At 41.3% G+C, this 24,314-nt stretch overlaps 1 protein-coding gene across 1 annotated transcript in view; it reads left to right on the top strand.

Moving 5' to 3' along the window:
* The first annotated feature begins 501 nt into the window (after positions 1 to 501).
* LOC134208919 (doublesex- and mab-3-related transcription factor A2) overlaps positions 502 to 24,314 on the top strand; it is a 131,864-nt gene continuing 108,051 nt past the window's right edge. The window contains exons 1-4 of the mRNA XM_062684884.1: positions 502 to 1,345; positions 18,964 to 19,065; positions 19,135 to 19,324; positions 19,787 to 19,864. Coding sequence (XP_062540868.1) covers positions 1,199 to 1,345; positions 18,964 to 19,065; positions 19,135 to 19,324; positions 19,787 to 19,864 — 517 coding nt within the window. The 5' untranslated portion in view covers positions 502 to 1,198. The remainder of the gene's footprint in view (positions 1,346 to 18,963; positions 19,066 to 19,134; positions 19,325 to 19,786; positions 19,865 to 24,314) is intronic.

Below are 24,314 nucleotides of genomic sequence, written 5' to 3'. Positions count from 1 at the left end.
AATCTTTTTATTTAAATTGTGATGTTATACAATTAAGTCTTCAGTTATGTTGACATATTCACCCTAGTCTTGCAAGTGCTCTAAATCTAAAATAAATTTATTGCCCATCAACAGGATCCCTGTATGCTTCAGTTCAACCCTGTTCCGACGATGCTCACCGTTTAAATTGAATTGTACCAACTTTTTTTGTACCTTCGAAGCTCTCGTAGCACGCTCTACGTGGCTACATCTGTTTTCCTTCGAAGTTCGCTTTTGTTCGACCTACGGTAAGCCATCATCCGCTCATATCGCACCATTATCCGTTGGGTTGGTATCTAACTTGGCACCGCTTTATTCAATGCCTGTCGCAGCAGCTGCTCCGCCGCTTATGCAATGCTGCTCGTGCAACGATCCGCGTATGGTTCCCTCGTTCTTGGTTCTCCATTGCGAGTCCGTCCGTCTTGTTGAGGAAAGCTCCGCACTCGTCGAGAGGGGTCGATGTTATTTCCAATTTGGTTAGATTTGGTTGGCTGAGTTGTATCATTGTATTTCATTTACGTATATACAGGACCCGAGGTGGTGGTGGTGGTTTTCGGGTCTCTTTCGTCCTATTCGAAGCGGCGTTGGACAGCCGTCTCGCTCTGGCGGCCGCGCGCTTTCGGAAAGGACCATCCACAAACCGCCCCTTTGGCTGAATGTTGTTACTGCGGCTGTTATTGGGCGAACGAGATACAGCCAAGCGCCAATGTAGCACACAGTATCCGTGCGGGAAGATGGAAATTGTTAAAACATTTTGAATCAGTAGCATATGAAGGTTTGACCGGTTATGACGTTTGCAGGGGAAGTATCGTTTTTCGTTCGGGAGAATATCTGTCCAACTCATTCGCGTGCTGTGGTCTAGACTAGGCGGTGCTCAAGTGGTTTCCAGGGCAACAGCAGATCTTTACGTTGAGATAATGTTTCAAATTGTTTCAAGTGGAACTACAAGTGCCGATCGATAGTTTGTGTCGAGCAAGAGAGAAGCTGAAGTGTTTTCCGGTGGTTTCGTGCATATCGAGGGTCAGGCGTGAAAAAGGATCATTATTGAGTGTAACAGTTTGGAAAATCTGCTGGTTTTATCAGTTGTTGAAAAGCGCAAACATTGTCGCTTCTTGGCCTGGAGAACAGTGCGGGCAAAAAGATTGAAGCGATACGATTGGACCAGCGAAGTGTAGTGAAAATGAGTTTGCCCAGTGGCGTTGATATGTCCAATCTGATGCAACAGCATCCGGTTCTGGGGGCGCTGCCACCGGCATTCTTTTTGCGGGCGGCGTCCGAACGATATCAGAGGACACCCAAATGTGCGCGCTGTCGGAATCATGGTGTGGTGAGTTCATTAGCGAATAAAAACTGTGTGATTGATTGGATGAAACAATTAAGATAATTGACCAAGCATGCAGCAGCTCTAGCTGTCATTATCATCACAAGATAATACATGGCGAACAATTGACTTGAGTTAAAATACATTTGAGACTCGTAAATAAGTTAACGGGAATGTTGGAAAATTGTCAAAATGCAACGATTTCGTGAGTTCTGAACAAAGCCATCAAGCTCGAACTGAAATCCATCTAGAGCTGTAATCAACTAAATGATTAACAGATCGAAAATAAAACCCGAGCGAGATCGGACAGGTTCGCCTAGTTAAATAATAAAAATGTACTAGAGATGTATAACAAAAGCTCGTTCGTAAAAATCTTAAAATATATTCAAAATCTGGTGCTGTTTTGATCAATTAATTGGAAATTATCTGTACTTACTTAGCCACGCTTGAGATTTGCTTTTCAATTGCTATCGACTTACAAATAGGTACTGTGCTCATTAGGGTGTTGCTAAATCCTGCCATTGTTAGTTTACTGCGAATTAACCGCAATTAAAGTAATCAAATGTTGCGAATTGGTAAATTGTAACGTTGTTGTTCTTGTTTTTTTCTCTGTTCGGGATGAACTACTGCGTCTGTTACATTGAACTTTTGTAGTATACCCAAGTAACAATTTCCATGCTTCTTGGATTTATCTAATTCTTATTGCGGATTTATGACAGCAATCACCAAGCTAATTGCTCAGTTTTATTGGCGTTCTTATTGCTATCAATAAAGCTTTCATAAATCTGTTGAAAAAAGCTTCAAACGTCAAATGCCAATTGACCATATGAATAGATCCAGTGGCGTAGCCAGAAAATTGGTCTGGGGGGGGGTTTCTGAAAAAAAAAAAAAAAAATTGTTCTAAAAATTTTGTCTCTGGGGGGGGGTTTATGCCCAAAACCACCCCCGTGGCTACGCCACTGAATAGATCTATGGTTGTGTTGAAGAGCGTAATAAATCCAATTTTCAACGCTCGAATAAAGCTTCAATTTTTGGTCATAATGTGGTCAAATGAATTACCCCATAAGAATATTTGCATTGCGAAGAGTTTATGACGGTGTTTAATAAAAGCAAAATTTTTCTGATCAAATTCCATGGCCATATTGAAAATGGATAAGCAATTCGCAGTCAGTGAAATATATCACTGAAATTCATGATTTAACGACATTTTCAACGTGTACCACACTTTTTCATATGAATAATTTAATTTAATAATAATGTGGGCAAAAGTACTAATCGATTTAGTGGACATCCTAGACGTTGTGGTAATAAATATTTTCGTTTTATTTCTCTGAAACACGTTATATTGCCGGCGCGTGGTGTTCAACCTTATTTTTTCACCAGCTTTGCCCATAAAATCGGACGCGCACTCCTTTTCAATTGTACTGATTCGAAAAAACAACCTGAAAAAAATATTATTTTGTTTTCATCATCATAATTTTCATCAGCAATCCATTTTGTTATTATTTTCTGCAAAGTTTTGTTTCTCTTTTTTCAAAGCAACATTTTGACAGCTGCCGCAGCCAAATTCCCTTTTTTGCGGGTGGTTTAAAAAGGGTTTCTAAATGCTCTTATAATAGGTTTATAGTGGTTATCTGGAGAGGGCCACTTGGCAATATCTTACTCTTATAGAGGTCATCATAAGGTTGCCATGAATGATTCGGTTTTATTGTTAGTTCTTATAAATTGTTCTTGAAAACCATTCTTAGAGCGGAATAAAACTTGAAATGTTACTTGGGTACCCGTGTCATTTCCAATGGAATTTATTTTTTTTACAAGGAAAGTATTTTTGTAGTGTGCACCTTGGAAAAAAAAAATTCAAAATCGATGTTTCTAAAATGGTTGCAATGCATTTTAATCAATGAAAAAACATGCAAAATGCTCGAAAAAATGTGATATATTTCTCTAAAGAGTTTTTTCGATCTTTCTACAGGCCGGACTCGATTATCCGGAGTGTTGAAAAAATTTCACTTGGTCTGACTTCCTCCCTCCCCCTAAAGCGTTACGTAATTTGTGAACAATCCCTTAGGAAAGCGAGAAAGGCACTATCATTACTAGGTGTCTTGCACATATTGGATACGTTACGGATACACACTGATAATACATATTTCTATTTTTGTAAGATGGGTAAAAATATTACTCCGGATAATCGAGCCATTTTCTCTGGATAATCGAGCCTCCGGATAATCGAGTCCGGCCTGTAATATGATTTTGTCATTAAGTTTTACAATGCACCAGAAAGGCACCATCACCAGGGTTTTTTCTTACTACTACCGTTTCTGAGAAACAACGGTTTTAAAATAAAATACACCGATTTGTTTTATTTTCGGTTGTTTTCGTATGTTTTTCGAATCTATTCAACCTAGAATCAAATTTTACTGGAAGCGTCGATATTCTTGACTCAAATACTAGTAATGGAGCAGTAATAGGTTATTTCCATGGTATACGATTATGCAAATGCTTTGAAAACATCAAATAGTTTGTTTTCCGAAATACCTAGAACCTCGGAATTAACTATCTCGGAAAAGAATTTTGGTATATGTTATAGCGGAAGGCTTGTATTCAAATTGTACAGTGGATCAGGATGGACAAATGATGGATAAATATTGAAAATAAATTTGAAAAATGACAAATTTACGATAAAAAGAAAATCAATGCTATCCTTGGACCAATGTTACAGGTCACGCCGTTTGAATGTTTAACCTTTTGGCATTTTGTATTTACTATGTTTTGGCCTTGAACGAATTAAAAAAAGCCAATAGTTGTCGAATCCCAAAAGTGAATTTCCTTGAAAACTCTTTGAGTTGCTCAATTATTTAACACTCGAACACGCGCGCTGTTGTATTTGTGCAACACTAACATATAAACATCGTGATACACAGCACGAGCGGGCCTGCTTGAGCGTTTCAGAACCGCGCGCGCTGAACATCCGTAGAACTTGCCAGTTTTGTATTTCTTGGATCTCTCGGTCAACATTTTAGAATATTTTCAGGGGTACTGGAATATTTTGAAATCGTTGAATTCATATTTGATGCTGATGGGGGCTCCAGGCTATGATCAATCATTCTAACATCATCCTCTCCACTACTCAATAAATATTAACCACTAAATTGGGTAGTTTTTCTGGCTAATCTAAATCTACATAAACTCATTTAGCAATCAGAAACATTTCTAAATCGATTTTATTTAAACACGTTTAGCTAATCCTAGCAACAGGTATCCAACTTCAACTTCATTATTACCTTCTGAACTATCTTTGGCTCGTCGTTGTCACTTGCTTGCCACTGTCACTTGAATAAAATGTCGTAAACGTAAACTTCGATATCTGCTATAATAGTATTAATTTTTGGTTGTAATATTATATATCATTATCTGAAATCAATTTATATACGTTTCGGGATTTCCTGCCGTTTTGGAGTTTGCAGTAACAGTAACCATCGGGCAAGTAAGTACAGAGCGTGTTTTAGTCGTCGCGAAGTTGTTCAGATATCGAATCAGGATTCGGGAAAATACATTAGACATGCGTTAATTTTCCGGCTTTGTGATCATGAATATGGCGTTGTTTAAAACAAATAATCAGTCGCTTACCCAGGCGATTTTCAATAGATTTCCTCCCCAACTAACATACTATTCCTTTCCAGTGCGCTCATGGAGATGCAGAGAATTCCTCAGTTTCTTGTAGCACTGAATGTCGAACTAATTTCCTCTCTTTATTCTTATTGACTGTGGGGACGATGCCTGATCTTCTATTGGTCTTGAATAAAATAAAACCCCGAAGCATGTACAATGAGAATAGCTTTCTAGTCCCGAGAAAACTATTCAATTGATGAGCTGTGCATATTTGTTGTTTCTCGGCCCATCACGGCTAGCATCTACGATGTTTACAGCGAATCAAGCTAAGCTAAGTTTCGAGGATTACCTGTCTTATTGTTTTTTTTAAATAATTTTTAATTTCTGCCCATCTCGACCCACTGTGCAAAGATTATTATTAGTCTTCCGCTATAACATATATTATATACCAGTATAGCGGAATGATTTTTTTTATCAGAAAAGTTAACTCTAAGTGTACATTAAAAAACCAAATATTTAATAAGTACAGCATACCTCGATAGTACGTACTCTCGATAGTACGTACCTACGATTGTACGTACATTTTACCTCGACAGTACGTACACCAAGAAATTTTTTTTTTTCGTTCCATTCTCTGTACGATTTTAGTTAAAATTTGAATTTATTTTGATCATACTACATTCGTGAGGTCCTTCATAAGCTACGTAATAACTTTACATCTGATTTAAACATCATTATTGTGATAACAAATTTAGTAGAAAAACTTTAAAAAAGCAGCGTGTCATAAATGTTTGACAGTCTTACGTAACACAAATTATACTATTATTTTGAACAATTTAAAGAACATCTGAAACAGATGATTCCATATTCGGTTTTTACAGTAAGTTTAGTTCCAATCTATTGCCTATTAGTAAGTAATAGTAAGTAACAGTAAGTTTAGTTCCAATCTATTTTTTCCAGAAATACCTCAGGAAGTTTCTTCGGAAGTTCCTCCGTAAGCTCCTCCAGGAATTCTTTCTGAAGTTCCTCCACATGTTCTTCCAGGAGTTCTCCCGCAAGTTGCTCCAGGAATTCCTCCAGAAGTTCTTACAAACATTCCTCCGGAAGTTCCTTAGCAATTCATCCGGAAGCTCCTCCAGAAATTATTCCGGAAGTTCCACCAGGAATTCCTCTGGTAGTTCATCCAAAAATTAGTCAAATTGCGCTAGTCAAATTTTTCCGCATTTTTTTCCGTGGAAAAATCCATCGAACATCCATCTTAAATTATTGCTAAGTATTTTTCCGTTAATTCTTTCAAATATATCCAAAATTTTCCCTTTTTTTCTTGGTGATTTTTTCAGCAATTTACTCAGAAATTCCCTTAGAAATATCTTCGTCTCCTTTCCCAGAGCTTCCACCAGAAAATCATTCTGATATTCCACCAGGACTTCTTCATTGATTACTGGAAATTCCCTTTGAATTTCTTCAGTAGCTTACGTGGAAGCCCTCGATAGCCAAGAATTCTTCTGGGAAATTGTTCATTGATTTTTCCTTCGGGAATTCTCCCGGAAATTTCTTGAGAAATTCGTCTGCAAATTAATCTGCCTATTTCTCCAAATATTCTTCCTGAATTTTCATCAAAACTCTTTCGAGTACCTCCAAAAAAACCCCTTAAAATCCTCTGGAACTTATTTAATGAATTCTCCCGGAAGATCCTGCCGGAATTCTCAAGGTTTCTGCAGGTACTCCGCCTAAAATATCAATGAAAAATCATCTAAAAAGCCCTTTAGGATTTTCCGAGAATTACTTCCAGAAATTTGCAGCAATATCTTAAAACAATAACCCTGGCAATTTTTCTATAAACTCTCCCATTTTTTCTTCTAGTAATTCCTCCATGGATTCTCCCAAAAATTCCGTCAAGAATTTCCCCGGAAATTATTTCGAGAACTCCTCCAGAAATTCCTCCACAAATCCCTTTATAAGTTCCCCCGAAAATTTCTTCAAGTAATTTCTCAAGATATTCTGCAGAAAATTTATCCAAGAATTTCGTAAGAAATTTTTGAAGGAGTATCTGAAAGAGTTCCCGAAGGATTTCCTGGAGAATTTTTTAAAGTAATTTCTGAAGAAATTCGTGATGGCGTTCCTGGTTTGAGTCCCAGGAGGATTTTTTGGATAAATTCTTGATGGATTTTCGATGGATTTTCTGGAGAAATTTCCTAGACTGGACCGGGAATCGAACCCATGGTCTTGCTTTGTAGCAGCGCATCTTACCTAACGGCTAAAGAAGGATCTTTGTAATTTTACAGATACTTCTTTCGACCTCAATAGTAAGGCCGTCTTCAGTATCTCTTACTTAACTCGACATAGCCTTACACATTACACTAACCTGTTCATAGCTTATGATTTTACTTCTCGTCATAATGAACATATCTAGACCAACATGTAAATAGCGTCAGCGTCGGCAGAGATTGCTTCTGTCAGGGCCTTTGCAGTCCCATTGCTTGTGCCCCGGTTCCAGGCACTTGAAGCAAACTTCGGGTTGCTCGTATATGCCCACAGGGCACACCTTGACGCTCCCTAACTTGACTACCTTGGAGGCGTCCGTTGCAGATAGCCGAACCAATGCTACCTGCGTCCCTGTCGGACCTTTCCGTAGCCGAACGGCTGCGGTGGGCGTCTCCACTTCACACTGTCGCCGCAGTGCCGTGACGAGCTCTTCGACTTCGGTGATCTCGCCCAGGCCTTTAACCCTTAGATTCACCTCCGTCGTGAGTGCCCTCACCTTGACCGTCTCGGCTAGGACCTCCTCCGACAACTTCTTGTAGGCGGCGCCCTTCTGGTGCGGCTGAGAGCTCTCAGCCTGCCGGAACCCCTTGCCACCGTCTTTCCTGGGTGGACGGACCTTTCCAGGTCCTTCCTCCCCCGGTTTTGGAGGTACCTGGCCGGGGTTCGGAACCCAGCCCCATTACCCATGTTCGGGGTAGTAGCCTTCCGTGTTTTGGAGCGGCCCCCAGGGAGCTCATCCCCTGGAGACTGTCTCCCCCGTTTTTGTGTCTGCTCCGTTGGAGCAGTCACCCTGGACGTGCCCGCAAATACTTGAGCCTCAGTCTGGGTAGCCTTTGGTACCACCGTCTTCGCTGGCACGCCTTCGATCGATTCGACCTTGCTTGAGTCCGCGAATCCTTGGGCCTCAGTCTTGGTAGACCTCGACTCCACGGATTTCACGGGTTTACACTTGGCCGTCCCGACCGCCAGCTTGGCGTCCAGCATCGACTTTCGAAGTTTCTGCAAGCTCCTCTTGAGGTCCTTACTGATATTATGCTTCGATGACGCAAAGTCGATGATGGCGTCCAGCTGTTCCGTCGCCACCTCGAAGGCCGAAAGCCCATCGCGTTTGCGGTTCATCGCCTCCACAAGCCATGGGCCATCAATAACCCCAACCGGCGTTTTTTTTAGCCGAGATGAAGGTTAAGTGACCCACGCTGGCGCTGCGCACTGAGCTGCCGACTATTCCCTCTGGCCTCCTAGGCGGAGACCTGAACAACCCACCTCTTGCGAAGGGAAGGGGTTGTCGCCTACACTACTACCACTAATTGAAGAATTGACTTGGTTTTTCATTTTGGTCCCACGATTGCTCGGGAAAAGAGGTCCACCACGCCAAAGCCCAGCATGACGCGGTAAGGGACAATTACTGTGGAGGGTGCCCAGGTACCCCACAGGCTCTGTTAAAGGCCTAGCTTATCATTTCACCCCCCTGACCATGCATCCCCTCGGCACGGGTCGCTTGACGCCTTGGGATTAGGGGTTAGGGACGATGGTCCCTTTGGTCGCACCCACTCACTCTAGCTGATGTCAGAAGGACAACAGTGCCCAGGCTGCACTACCAGCTAAGTACAAAACCCTTACCTGGCGGTCGATTATCATCGGAAGACCCGTGGAAGCGTGAGATTGGAACTTGTGAGGACCAGAGCTGTGTAGGTCGCTTCTTCCCAGATGTCAAGTCACCATTTCGCAGCCCTGTTTTTTTTTCTTCCTAAACAATGGAGGGGGAATCTGCTCAACAAACATCCTGGGTTGACCAGGAAGTGCTGGGTTAGGGGCCACCTCCAATGAGGGAGGCAGGACTGCATCCCCGACCAGCTAAACCGTTTCCATTGCCGCCAAGCCCATAGCCCCTTCGGTACAACCAGAAAGTAATGCTTCAAGGGGGGCCAGTGCATAACGCACCCTCGTGGTTAGCTGCGTGTCCTTGCAGCACCGAACATCGTGACTCGTTTTTTAGAAGAACACCATGGTATCGTGCCAGCGTATTGCCGGCTTTCCAGGTGGCCTTACCACGCCCTATGTCCTCGGAAGGTGGGAAGGGTCGACTTCGCGCCTGCTTCCCTCTGCACGACTGGTATCAAGAATGATGATGCCGCGTGCACCCCAAATTGACCTTTCTGCGATAGGGCCTATTCGCCAGCACACAGAGGGACTTGCCGACGCGGTGCCTACGCCTGCCCCAGCCTTGACGAGGACCCCTTTCCGTCCTCGGGCTCGGAACCCGCCCGATTGACCGACGCCGCGAAAGCGACGATACCATGTTGTTCTTCACGCGGCCACTTGTTCGATAAAAAGATCGAGTTCGACCACAGGGCACCGGTATGACCCATGAAGCCGACTCTGAACCCTTGGACCACCTCTTATTTGCGCCTGAACTAGCCATTCCTCGAGTCCACGCGCCACCTTCGGTGTAGCTCCGAGACGATTTGGACGATAGCCGATAAAACGGCGTTCCAGCCAACTTCATCTTTACACATCCTCCGGACTAGGTTGTCCGGGGTAGTGTCCAGACCACATGTGGCAAGCATGTGGTCGCGCATTGTGCGAAAACGCGGGCACACGAACAACACGTGTTCCGCCGTTTCCTCTAAACCTACGCACACCGGACACTCGGGCGAGGCCGAGTGTCCGAACCGGTGTAGGTACTATTTGAAGCAACCATGGTCTGTAAGGACCTGGGTCAGGTGGAAAGTGATTTCCCCATGGCGCATCTTGACCCACGTACCTATCTCCGGTATCAACCTATGTGTCCATCTACCCTTAGTGGAACTGTCCCACGCACGCTGCCATTTGAGGCCAACCTGACAGTCCTACGGATGCCTCTCGTGCCGCGCATTTCGAAGCACTCTATGTCTTCACCGATAACGATGTCAATAGGCATCATACCGGTGATGACGCAAAGTGCATCGTGCGACACGGTACGGTACGCGCTCGCAACTCTTAGGCACATGAGCCTATACGTACTTTCTAACTTCGTTCTGTAGCAGTTAATACGCAGGGCCGTGCCCCAAGCTGGCCCCCCATACTTCAGTATGGACAGAGCAACGCTAGCCAGAAGCTTGCGCTTGCTGGCATAAACCGCAGAGCTATTGGACATCATCCGGGACAATGCCACTATAGCTGTGGAGGCATGCTTGCAGGCGTAATTGACGTGGCTACCAAAGGTGAGCTTATCGTCGATCATTACCCCCAAGAGTTTGATGGAGCGTTCAGAGGTGACCGTGCAGTTGCCTGCCCTTATCACCGCTTGTTGCTCCGACTTTCGGTTGTTAACAACAACCACCTCAGTCTTGTGGTGAGCCAGTTCTAACTTCCTGGAACACATCCACTCCTCCACAATTGCGATCGAGTGGGCTGCAGTCAACTCCACCTCTTCGATCGATTCGCCGTAGACCTCCAGCGTAATATCGTCAGCGAAGCCGACGATTACCACGCCCACCGGGAACTTCAACCTCAAGTCACCGTCGTACATGACGTTCCATAACACCGGACCCAGTATGGAACCTTGCGGAACCCCTGAGGCTATGTCAACGCACTTCCGACCCGCACTTCCGTGTCGTATACCAGTACTCGATTCTGGAAGTAGCTTCCGAGAATCTTGTACAGGTACTCGGGAATTCCAAGACGCAGGAGCGCATCTGCAATAGCTGCCCAACTGGCACTATTGAAAGCATTCCTTACGTCGAGAGTCACTACTGCACAATAGCGAACTCCCCTCCTCTTACACTGGATAGCTATCTCCGCGGATTTGGTAACCGGCAAGATAGCGTCTACGGTCGACTTACCCTTTCGGAAGCCAAACTGGTTACTCGATAGACCATCCGCACCCTCCGTGCGTATCAACAACCTGTTGAGGATGATCTTCTCGAGCACCTTCCCCACCGTATCAAGCAGGCATATTGATCTAAATGCATACGGATCCCCCGGTGGTTTTCTCCCCTGCCTTTTGGCAATAGGACCAAGATCTCCCTTTTCCATGCTTCAGGGAAGACTCCTTCGTCCAGGCATCTCTGCATGACAGATCTGAACATCTCGGGAGCCTCAGCAATGGCCGCTTTGATGACCAGGTTCGGAATACCATCCGGTCCTGGCGCCTTACCTACACTAAGGGACTGTGCAATCCCCGAAGTTCCGCCACAGTTACTCTTCCCTCGTCGGCCACCCTGGCCCCTGGCAGCTCCACAAAGGGAGGCCAGCATCTCTGGAGACCGCTCTGTAGGAACCGTCGCCCCACGTGTCTTGGCCATTACGACCCTATAGGCCTCACCCCATGGATTCGCGTTGGCACTTTGACACAGGCCCTCGAAGCAGGCTTTTATGCTTGATCTAATCTCAGTCTTCAGAGCGGCTCTAGCAGCCACGAACGCCACCCGTCGTTCAACACGCTCCTCTTCTGTGCGTGCTCGCTGCATCCCCCTCCCTGCCCGTAGGCAGGCCCAGCGCAGGTTCGCAATTGCTTGAGTCCACCAGTAAGCCGGTGGCCTCCCATTCCTAGGGTGGACTTTCCTAGGCATGGTGGCATCGCATGCACGCGAGAGTACTATTACCAGCTGCTCGCCGCTCATGTCATGTCATGTCCATCAGTGTATGTATGTATATGTATATATATGTGAATGTGTGTGTGTGTTTGCTTTTGTGTGAGTGCGTGCGTGTTCAAATAAATTTACAGTTTATTAAAAGCTTACCTCTCCTCAATAATTGTGACGCTGAACATGTTTGAGCATTTAAATAGGCTTGATCGAAATATTAGCACCGGAGACCCATATATGGTGTTATATATAGTGTTATATACCAATCGACAGCTCGACGAATTGAGGTGATGTCTGTATGTGTGTGTACAAAAAATGTGAGACACTTTTTATGTATTTAGCCTTATCCGATTTTCTTGCAACAGGTTGCATTCGACGCGGAATCCTTCCTTTTTTTGTTTTTCCCCATTTTTCTCTTGAAAAAAAAAAAGACTTCAAAACCGAAACATATTTTTCAAAAACTACTGCAAAGCATTCAAAAGAAAGCAAATAAATGTGAATTGATGGAAATAACTAAATTTATCCCTAATGTGCAATTTTGACATCTCTTATGTGCTTTTCTTGTTACATTTTATAATACACGAGAAAGGCACCATCACCGCCAGGTGGATTATTCTGGGTTTCAATTAAATAGAAAAAGTAACAGACTATTACCAAGGGAGGCAGTTGAAAGATCTTAGGCTAGAACTGGGATATGAGACATTGAGGTCGATCATTGGGCAGTGGTTCATCGCTTCCATATGCGCGACTAGTAAACCTATCAAGACACCTATCCGTCGGTCAACAGCTGCGTATCCAAACCATGAAAATTTTGTGCAAATGTTTCCAATTTGAGTGAAGCAAATTTGGACGCAAAACTTTATCCTCACGTCAGAAAATAAATGAAGTGAAATAAATTTAAAAAAAGCGACAATTTCAATCCAAAGTATAGCGACGAGCGACATTTGTTTTGAACGATGGGAGACAAGGATCAGCTCACCCTGGGGACCTGTTTCAAGAATTTCATGCAGCCCAAGATTCAGCAAAATTTATAAGACATGTATGTACTGGGAAAGGTTAAGGAGGCATCCAGCGGGATTCTACGTTATGGAACTGTGTCGCCTTATTCAAGAGCAACCGACGGTGAAGCGAAGTGATACTGTTTGAATCTCATGCAAGTTTACACCATCGTTCGAGGAGTGGACGGCAACAATTGGACTATTCAAGTAAGATCCAACCAATTAGACCCTTATAACTCATTTTATCATCTTCATATTGCTATTCAGTAACGAAACATGTTTTTTTTTATTGTAAATTGAAAAATTGGGTCGGGGGAGGGACGGCTTTGGCAGGTTTATTTCTGTTGTTGGCAGGGGGGTTTTTGTCGACAAAATTTTATGAAATTTGGCCACAATATTCTTTGATATTTGAGCCTAGTCAGTCATAAAAAAAAACCCTGCCAATGGTAGGGCAGGGCCTGCCGGGGCTACCTGTTTGCGCTTTTTTTTCTATTTTTTGTGAGCGCCCTGTTCTTAGGAGATTGTTTATACGACATTGTGTGAATGGTGTATGCAGTACGTATGTTGCCGCTCGGTGGTTGCAAGGGCTGACTCTATATTGTCTCCATGTGTTTGTGTCCATATTTCAAGTACAGACTTGTAAAATATTTTCTACATTTCACCGGTTTCAATGATATCGGAGGCTTTCGCATTAACGTCTGTTCGGTAGATCGGCACCAACATAGAGTTGTTGTCTATGGGACAACAATACTTTGCTGACAAATGATCTTGTGCTGACGAATAAATGCTGAAGCCCGTATCATCAGGAATTTGCATCAGGAATTTGCATCGACGAGTTAATAACCTTCTCGCAAATTTATCAGCAGCCACGAATTTATGTAATCATGGGGAATCGCTATAAAAAACTTTCTTATTTGACACTTACAAACATGCATAGTGTTTGGCTTCGATAGAATAAGTAACATATCGACATATTTTTTTCAGTTTTAAGGGACTCAGGGACACGTGGTAGAATGATATCGAGATATTTACAATAACGTAAAATTTTGCGATATAATTTTCTTGAACTTTTTAAAGGAAATATATGCAAAGTAGACTCAGTTTCATAAGTGTGATTCTCATCTTCTGCTTTCAACAAGAAAACAACACGTCGACAGTTTTGGCATTGCAATTCAGCTGGTAGTATTACTTATATGGATCATAATCTTCATTGTTATTATACTTATTATATTTATTATATTATTTCTCGTATCTCTATATTATTATTGCCAAACAACAACTAGAAAACAAAACTATTATAAAGTATTTAAAACAATATATTGTATATATAATAATTCATCACTCTAATCGATAATAACATTTTACATTGTTCATTATAGGTATTGCACTCCATTATATTTAGACATACATATAAATAAATATACATATATTATTGGGTTGGAAAAAAGGTCTCAGGAAAAAAGGCATCACGAAGTTGCAAAGGAATATTTTCTTCACAGTTAATAAGGATTCGACGCGTTGACCGGCTAATACTTAACAAAGCAAACCCTACCATACAAAAAAAATATAACATAAATAAAGTATGGTATGGGTTTTGCGAAACCGTAGCAAACGCCTTTATGATTCACTTGTGATATTGATATCTTTTCATGTTTAAATCTTTTATAGAAGTGTCTTCTGTTATAGCCTATTCAGATCAAGAGCTTAATGACATGATAAAGAGTAGCTTGATGTCACTTATCTTAATTTTATTTAATATGAAATCTCGAAATGTATCTCGTAAATGCTCGTAATCTGAATAGGCTATTACTGAATTAAAAAAACAATTGCGATTAACAAAAAACTACTGCTTGAAAACTTGCGTTGTTTTTGTCGGTACTTAATGTGATTTAATAAAAACTCGACCATACTACCTTCATTTTTAGCTTCCAAATACATTTCTGACTGGATACGAAGAGCAACAAATAATAATATTTAATCATATACATATTTATTTTGCTTCATCAGATGACTTGTATCATTCATATTTTTCACTGACATACAATTAATTGTAAAATCAAACATAGGACCAACAATCAAACTCATTATAATGGTCATTTTATGTTTTGCTCGCAAATATATTGAATACATTATATTCCAAATATGTATTATTATTTTATTATTATTTCATATTTTATTTTAGTTATAATACATGTGCTATATTATTCGTTGTATGTAGGCATCTATAAACATTTTTTTCAGTGGATTTACGACTTTGTATGCCGTCAGGGATAATTCGATACAGGCCCGAGGTCCACTGATAGCGGTACTCTTCAACTAAAATTCCACCGTATTACGTTGTGCTTACAGGAAGTAGTTATAACCTGAATTTACGATGAAATGGATATTTCAGTCTAAAGTGTTGGAGCACAGTAGCTTTACAGGATTTTTTCCAGATCAATATTTCATATATTCTCTACACATGCCTAAATTTCCTAAACTACAATATTTTTTGGTTTTACTGTAAATATATGAGATGGGGTTGGGAGGGTGCATCAGGGCATCAATGAAGTTACAACTGGACAATGAAGTGGTAGCCAATCGGAGTCAAGGAAGGAAAGTATAAGTCGTTCGCGTCTATTACTTTTATCTCCAACAGTTGTTAACCAGTTGACGCGCCCTTCTTCAAACAAACCATCCCGTGGAAAGCTTGACAAGTATTGCAAATTTCATTATTCTTTTTGTTGGATCATTCTGCTGGAAGGAGATTCTCATTTTCCCGTGGGTTTCGTGTAAGTGTCTCTGCTTACAGGTCCACCACCCCCATTTTTGGCCCTTCATACAGCAGTATGTTGAATGCAAAATCATATTGAAATTTGACCTTACTGTCGAGTGGAACCGCATGCAGAGCAAGACTCTAGCCAGGATGGTGGCTAACTACATACATACATACATACACATACATACATGTTTCCAATTTGAGTGAAGCCAGCCGATTGAATAAAATTCTTGCGAGATCCAAAAATTTCCAAGTTGACGAAATTCGCAAGCCAAATGGCGACTACACTTCTTCTGACGAAGAATCGTTAGAGCACTTATTTGATACGCACTTCCCTGGATGTGTCGATATAACATCTGCGGATGATCCTGATGTCTTTTCATGTAGAATCATAACTACTGTATCGATTCTCCCTATCGATGCTCCCTAAAAATCTCCAAGGGAGGATGGAATTAATCCCGTTCTACTTCAGAGAGGTTTTGAGCATATCAAACATGTTTTGAAAAAGCTTTTAGTATGCAGTTTTGCTACTGGGTATATTCCCATATCCTGGCGGGATGTCACTGTAAAGTTTATCCCAAAAGGAGGACGTGCTTCGTATGAAGAAGCAAAGAGTTTTAGACCCATCAATCTGACCTCATTTCTTCTGAAATGCTTAATCAACATGCTTACCAATCTTACTGTGACTCTTCTACACAAGGCTGTGTACGATATCGAGAAAGCATTCGCTCAAAAGCAATCGTGCTTGGGTGCTTTCTTAAATATTGAAGGTGCTTTCGATAACGTGTCGTTCGATGCAATATCGGAAGCCGCACGTTGTCATGGGCTACCTAATATTACTATTACTACCAAATGGATTCACCAGATGCTTAAAAACCGACATCCCTACTCGACATTACGTCAAGCAGCGCTTAGGAAATTAAGTGTCTGCGGATGCCCTCAAGGGGGAGTATTATCTCCACCTTTGTGGAATCTCGTTGCAGATACGCTATTGAGGTTACTCAATAATGGCGGTTATCCAACTTATGGATTTGCCGGCGACTATCTAACATTGATAGCGGGTTTGTGCATTACTACCTTATTCGACCTGATGCAAAACGCTCTTCAGGTAGTTGAAAGTTGGTGTCGCCAATATGGCCTTTAGGTTAACCCGAATAAAATATCTATTGTTTTTTTCACGAAAAAACGTAACCGTAATGGTATTCGTCAATTACATCTTTTTGGTTCTGAAATCAATGTAACTGATCAAGTAAAGTAAATGGGTCTAATTTTGGATTCAAAGCTTTCCTGGACTCCTAACATTGAGTTAAGAATCAAAAAGACGTGTATGGCTTTCGCTATGGCTTTTTTAAACCCAAATATATCAAATGGATTTACATAACAGTTGTACGACCAATTTTGGCCTATGGATGTCTTGTGTGATGGCAAAGAAGGGAAATTCAGTCTAAGTTAGGCCATCTTCAAAGAATGTGCCTAATAGCAATGACTGGTGCGTTCTCTTCAACTCCCACGGCTGCTCTCGAAGTACTCTTCGACGTGGCCCCACTACACATACATCTCAAACAAGAAGCTTTTTCCTGTATTTACCGACTATGGGTACTCGGTTTTATGGAAGAGAATCTTGTAAACTGCAATTCTACACACACTTCGTTGTTACCGCTTATGGTTAATTGGGACAACATTTTCCTTGCTCCAAGTGATCTCGCACACGTTAGTAGTTTTCCTTATAAGACATTTTTAACACAATTCCCCTCGCGGGATGAGTGGACATCTGGCTATTTGGAGAGAAGTATGTCGGACAGCATTGTTTGTTACACTGACGGCTCCCTCCTCGAAGGTAGAGCAGGTGCAGGCGTATATTCGCGTGAGCTGAGATTGGAACAGTCACACTATTTGCCATCATGTGTGGAGTGCCTCCCAAATCTCCCAAATTGAGGTGAACGTGCTCCTGGAGCCGACGTTCTGATACCCGATACCTGATACGAAAGAGTTTCAAAAGGGGTTGAAAGTAACAGAAGTTCACGCAATGCTAAGATTCAAATGTAGAATAAATTTTGTTGAAATTTAAATGGAAATTTAAATCAACATGTAATCTGCTGCAAACCGCAAGATCGCATTTTTTAAATAGGAAATTAGACAAAGAAGTGCGCGACTTACGGTTAGCTGTACTATTGAGCTCATTCTTCATGAAGAACACCGCTCTATATTGCTCGAATGAAACCAATTTAATTACAGGTCGATTAACGTGAGAACAGTCGAAATCAACTAATTTTCCGCCAATTTGCTCGAAGTCATTGCGTCATGTCTTTTGAAACGCCCAACCAAAGGAAAAAGTACATATATAACGTTATAACGAAGAATATTTTTAGACATGTAAAAGCTTGGTGTATACACATTTCTTGATTCATAAATGTCTAGCAACAACGCCAACGTTCATTATAGTAGCACCTAGGTGCTACATCAAATTGATAAAGACATTCAAATTTCAACAACAATATTCATGCTCGTCCTTTATAATATCGTTATAGGTATCGGTGAAGGCAACGTCAAGCTCTCAAATTTTATAGTTACTTCTTTCGGTAGTAGTTTAATTACAAATACAAATTAAAATTATCAATCAAATTTATCAAATGTTAAGAGTTGGAACTCTATACCTAGTTAGAAATTGGAAATGTCTATACAAGTTTGTATGTTGATGAAAGCCAAACAATAAATTGGGTGTTATTGGTTCGGGTAATTCGATGTTTGCCACGATGGAAATTCCAGTTCAGTGTCGGGAAACAGTTAATGTCAAACTTTTTATGGCATCCGCCATTATGGCAATCATGGAAAGCTGTATAGTTTCATGTTTTCAGTAATCTAACTTCTCTTTTTGTTATTCGAATCAATAATATATTAAATATACTAAATGTACAAAAACTTCTCTATCGACAACGCCTGTATTGAAATAAATAGTGACGAATATTGCGAATGGGAAAACTTCAACTTCTTCAAAGTTAAACTCCAATCTTTCGAAATCTATTGTTTTCCACCTTTTCAGCTGAGAGAACTGCAAGAATTTCCTTACATTATAGCGACGACGACGTCGGTGCTGGAAATGCATTCAAGTTAAAAAGTACCCTGACTACGGCTACGACAATGACGCCAGGACAAAAAGCTGCGACTCGGTGTACCGTAAATTTGCCTCCACTCAAATGCCATATAATGATTTAATTAAAATTAAAACAATTGAATCCATTACACTCTCGGTCCTTGTCGTCGCCGGGTAAGCGTGGCACTTTGGAGTGTGCTAGCCGTTACCATGCCGTGCCCTTTCAGCAAAGACTGCGTATTTTAATAAAACTGTTTTACTCTGTATAAATTTCCTTTTTTTTGCGCAGAAAGAATTTAAAAACCTTTTCTCGTTGTTCCCATGTTTCCATGTAGGTAAGCGCCCTAAAGGGTCACAAGCGGTACTGCCGCTGGCGGGATTGCGTCTGTGCGAAGTGTACTCTTATCGCCGAGAGGCAACGGGTCATGGCAGCTCAGGTAAGAACGGAAGGCCTTTAAACAGTTCTATGTGGAAAATTAATTGCTCGTTTTCTCTATTCGGCGTAGGTGGCCCTCCGACGACAGCAGGCTCAGGAAGAAAATGAAGTGCGCGATTTAGGTCTGCTGTACACTGGTGGGGTTCATGGGGTAGGGCAGCCAGTGTCCGAATCCAATGGGCAGCCTCCTCAGTTCCACACGGGGATTCCTTCACCGCCAAATGATTCCGATGGACGAGGGGGTTACGGAGCCTCAGATGGTAAGTTTCGAATTGAAATGGATAAGCATCCTTTATAAACCATTCGTATCAATCTGTCCTATGTTACTCATTAACGATATTTAGACGGTCTGCAGAACCAGTCAAAACTTATATCTTATCTAATCGTGTCATAAAGAAATGGCTGGACACTTCCCATAAACCGGGATAATACAAGATTTCAATTGTTGATGGATTTGTACTATCTCCTATATTTCTACTGTCTTCGTGCATTGTGTTCTCTTTTTCAATCTTAATTTTATGAGCTGTATGAATATTTGATTTACAGCTCGTCGTTTATTTTTATACTTTCATGTGTTCTTCCATGTACATATTTTATGGATCGCCTCTTACAGCTTACAGGATTTTTAAACGACCCCTCACTATTGATCTAATCTGAGCACACCGAAAGTTCTCGTTTGACTAGTTTCTAACGCTACATCATGATCTTCATCAAATCCACAGACACAGACAACCCTCGACTCCGGCCGGAGCGCATAAACTCCGCCTATTCGCCAGAGCAGAGCGAACCGGACAGCCCCGGTAAGTACCGTATCCGTAATTCTACATTGTAGTGCTGGCTAAACATCGTCCATGAATTTATTATTACACTTTCAAGCTTGTAATGTTTTGTGATTAATGACACTCGATAAACACCACCAGACCAGTGCCAGTTTGTGCAATGCTAAGGTTACAGCGGTGGGAAGGGAGCATGGGAGCTCTGGAATGGTTGTTGTTGCCACTGACTGCCATGCGCACCGGTTGGTTGTTTGGCGAAATAATAAATGACGTTAATGTCGTCCCATGGATGGCGGCCTGAAAGCCGTTGTACACTGCATCGGTACCTGGCTGCAAGGCAAAACGGCTGGCTGGGGCTGTTCAACTTCAACACTTTGTATATATCAACTTGGCAATAATAATGGTGACAGAAAGTTTTCAAGTGGCATTGGTTACTGTTGGAAGCACTTGAGGGGTCACAATTCGGAACATTGTTGGCGACTCAATGGCGGTGGCAGTTGACACATTTTTCATCGATAATGTTGCAAATTCACGAGTTGTCAATTCATGTGCTTTTATCTTGCATTTGAGCTATTTCCGTACACCATTTTGTATTTGAATTGAATTCTAGATAACATTTCAAAAGTTTCAATCTACAGGAAAGAAACATGTATGTACTATGCTTAATGAGCTCAAATTTCTTGCTCTGTGGCTTTACCAAATGTATGGAATAAATTATTTCTATCAATGGTTGATTTAGTTGATTAGTGCTAGTCTGAAAGGATCATTTCTTCATGCGATGTTGCAATCACTTTAACACCCAAGGTGAATCTTCATCATTAGGTCAAAATACATTTTACCTAACAACGTTCCTTCGAATGACCTTTGGTCGACGTATTACGAAGAAACATTTAGCTGAATGGATACTGAGCTAATTTTTAATTAACGATTTCTGCAGACTTGTCATTACACTCAAGCATTAAAAAGTGATCTCAACGTTGAAGAACGCATACCAAAATTTTGTGATCGTGAGGCTGAAACGTTGAATATGGTGTGGAAAGAAGTTGAACCAAATAATGTAGGATTAAAAAATCAAATCGTTTGTATTGTGTAATTAATCTAATGAATAATAATATCCACTCCACTCTCTACTTTTCGATGTTCCATATCTCGATATCTCTCTCTATGTCGATGGTTTGCTTGGTTTCTTCAAACTGCACACATTTTTCCTTTCTACATCTCGATGACCTCCTTATCTCTTTATTTTGATGTCTTCTGGTCAGTACTGTAAAAGGTCGTGATCGTCATAAGACAGAGAGTAAAGCGCCTTTTTCTTATTTCAGGCGATTAAATGAAAGGATCGTGGGTTCTTTGATACATTTCGCATGAAAGGCAGTCATGAAACGATGTTCTGCTTTATTTTAAAATTAAAGTTTCTAGATTATTTTAATAGATAAATGTGAAGAATAGTGAGTAGTCGATAACTTAATCGTATTCCTTGCATTCACCGAGTTGAAAGTGGGAATAAACACAAAAATAAAGCAGATATTGCACACTTTCATGCACTATCATGGGACAAAGTTTTTGAGATTTTTGTAGCATGCCATTTATCCATCGCATTTCTATAGATACTAAAAGGGCAGATATGCAAAAATCGCATGACATCTCTCATTAAAAATGAGAAATTCCAATACTGGTTCTGGCAATACTTTGTTCAGGATTCTCTTTCCCTATGTAGATATAGGGCACTGCACGGACTGCTTTGTCTCTTTCTCGCTGCAAAGAAATTAGAAAACAACAAGGACAGTAAACGTCAAAATTTATGGAGGAAACGAAAGAGAAAGAGATGTTTCCGTGCAGTGCCCTATAGTAAAATTCTAGGCTACTACACACCCGTTTCAAATCACTCAGAGACTGAGTGAAATTGTATTACCGTCTCTTTTTTTTTTTTTTTTTTTTTTTGCCACGGAAAAGTTACTCAATTTTCGTAAAAAGTGGAACTACTCAATATTTTGAATGGGAAAAAGGGCGGCAATACAATTTCACTCAGTCGCTGAGTGATTTGAAACGGGTAATGTCAAACTCCTGAGGACAATAACAAGCTCATCAACAACAAGAAATGGCATTTGTTTTGTTGTCGTTTTTTCGTAACAACGCGCTTTTTTTATCTGGCACCCATTTCAATTTCTCTTCCATCTCTCTTTATCTTTTATTATCTTTATCAAATTTCGAGAAGTGGAGAGGCGACTGTAATACACTTTTTTTTATTACATGTGCCAATTAAGTTTCGCTCTGCTGCCATTCACCTTCGACTAAATATCAATTCGACCAGATGTCCCTTCGACTAATCGTTATTCGACGAAATGACCTGAAAACATGGTAAGCGCTTGAGAAATCCCAATCTAGTGAATAAATGAACCCATGTTTGTGCATGGTTAATTCTGCTCTCGATGACCCATCGCTCTACTGATGCTGAGTGCTCACACAACATTGGCCCGAGCAACACACTTGTCATAGACGAGTATCAGTGACTTATATCCAACCAAATCCAATCGTATTTGAGTTGCTGCAACCCGATGGTCTGGTGTCTGCCCGGGAGACAACTATTGCCACCACATCTAGAGGCTCTAGCATGGAATAAAGAGAATAAATTTGTCTCACCTTCTTGAATCCCTTTTTGCTGATTTAGTGGCAGTTGATTTGTTGGTGTCTGCACTAACCAGCGTGTAGTTGGTGATGGAATGATTCGACATTTTGTTTAGCCTAAATTTCTTTTTATTTAATTTGTTTTTGTTTTCCCAAAATTATTACATTTCAAGTAACTTTGTGGCTCTTTACTTTCGTTTGTTTCTTTTGCATTTAGTTTGAATTGGAGTATTTTATTTATTATTCAGTGTTTCATTTCAGCTCTGTATACTGTGGTAGACAATTTATTACCCAAACCAAGATAATTTAATAACCTAATAAGCTATGTCCGTACGACCTAGTGTTCCGAGATTCCCAGCGTCTTGAACCTTTCAATGCCTTTCAAACAATGGCGGTGCCATCCAGCCAGACGATGGACCTTAGGACCTTCAGAGGTACATGTTCTGGACTTTCTGAAGTGTGAGATGGTGTGCTCTAGCGCAACTCTTCCAGACTGGCATAACATATCCAATCACCGGGAGGGTGATCTGTTTATAGACCGCATCTTTGTTTCTTCCAGACAGGATCGACATGCAGTTGATTAAAGAGTAGAACATTAGCATAATGATGCATTTGTTCGATTGTGTCCTGCTACTTGGAAATTAGCTTGCTTAATAGTGTTGGGCCAAGGCATCAGCCTTATCGGCTGATTTATCTGCCGAAAAAAGTCGATCGGAAATGGGTAAAGGGGATATAGTCTGCAAATAGAGACAAAAGCTTGAAATTCAAAAAGTCGAAAGGAAAAAAGTTCGGAAGACAAAAGGTCGAAGAGACAAATGGTCAAAAAAGACAAAGGGTGCAGAGGGACGAAAAGTCGAAAAGGCATCCTTCTCTTGTCTCCCTTTCTCCTTCTTCCTTCTTCTTTCTGCATTCCTATTTATTATTTTCTCCTTCGTACTTATATCTTCCTTATCCTTTCTTCGTCCTTCATCTTTATTTCACCAAACATCTTTAGACCTTATGTCCTTTCGACCTTTCGTCTTTCGATCTTTTATCATAGGACTGTCAAGCTCTCGATTATAGAGCGCTCAGTTGAGACGTGCCATCTGTTTCGTCGCCTCGAGGTGATCACACAAGTTTTGTACGAACTTTGTACTAGTACTTCACGAACTTATTTAATAGAGTCGGAATAATAAGTTCAGGGCGACCGGGCGGTGTAATTAGGTTGCAGCAACTTTACTATGACCATAATTAGTTTTATATGAGTAATAGAAACTTATGTAAACCATGTGTGCTACTCGGGAAGGGTTCTCAACGTCCGTATAGCCATCAGTAATTGTTTTTGTCGAGTTCATGTATGCACTATAAAAATGCCTATTCTCTGGACCCCCCCTCCCCACGTTTCGGGCAGCCTTTTGAGGAGGCCACATGTTATTAGCACCAGTTGGCATCAGCTACCTCAATCTTGTCGCACTGGTCGGTGAGGTGGGAATTGTCGGCATCATTTTCACGCTATTGCTGCAGAACCGAAAAGTATATTACAGCTCCTTTCCGAAACTTTGGGCGTAAATCCGGTGTATCTCCCTTGACGAACATAGGAGGCACTTCTTCCGCTTTGGCAGCTGGAGTTATTGCTGCTTGCGCTTTTTTTTCGATGGATTTATGGATTGATGGATCGTTTCATCATGCTGGACATTGTCGAAGACTTTTTCGATGTCCAGCAGGGCCATAGCGGATGTTTTGGACACATAATTGTTTTGATTGAGAATGTTTTTGACTCGGCTAAGTTGGTGTACGGTTAATCGATAGAGAGATACTGTTCCTTAAGGTGATTATACAATCAAGCCATGTGGTAATACGTAACTTCTAG

Source organism: Armigeres subalbatus, chromosome 1, assembly GCF_024139115.2.
Source record: "Armigeres subalbatus isolate Guangzhou_Male chromosome 1, GZ_Asu_2, whole genome shotgun sequence".
Taxonomy (NCBI): domain Eukaryota; kingdom Metazoa; phylum Arthropoda; class Insecta; order Diptera; family Culicidae; genus Armigeres; species Armigeres subalbatus.
Note: the sequence above shows the minus strand (reverse complement) of the source record. Positions and strands in the feature narration are given on the sequence as shown.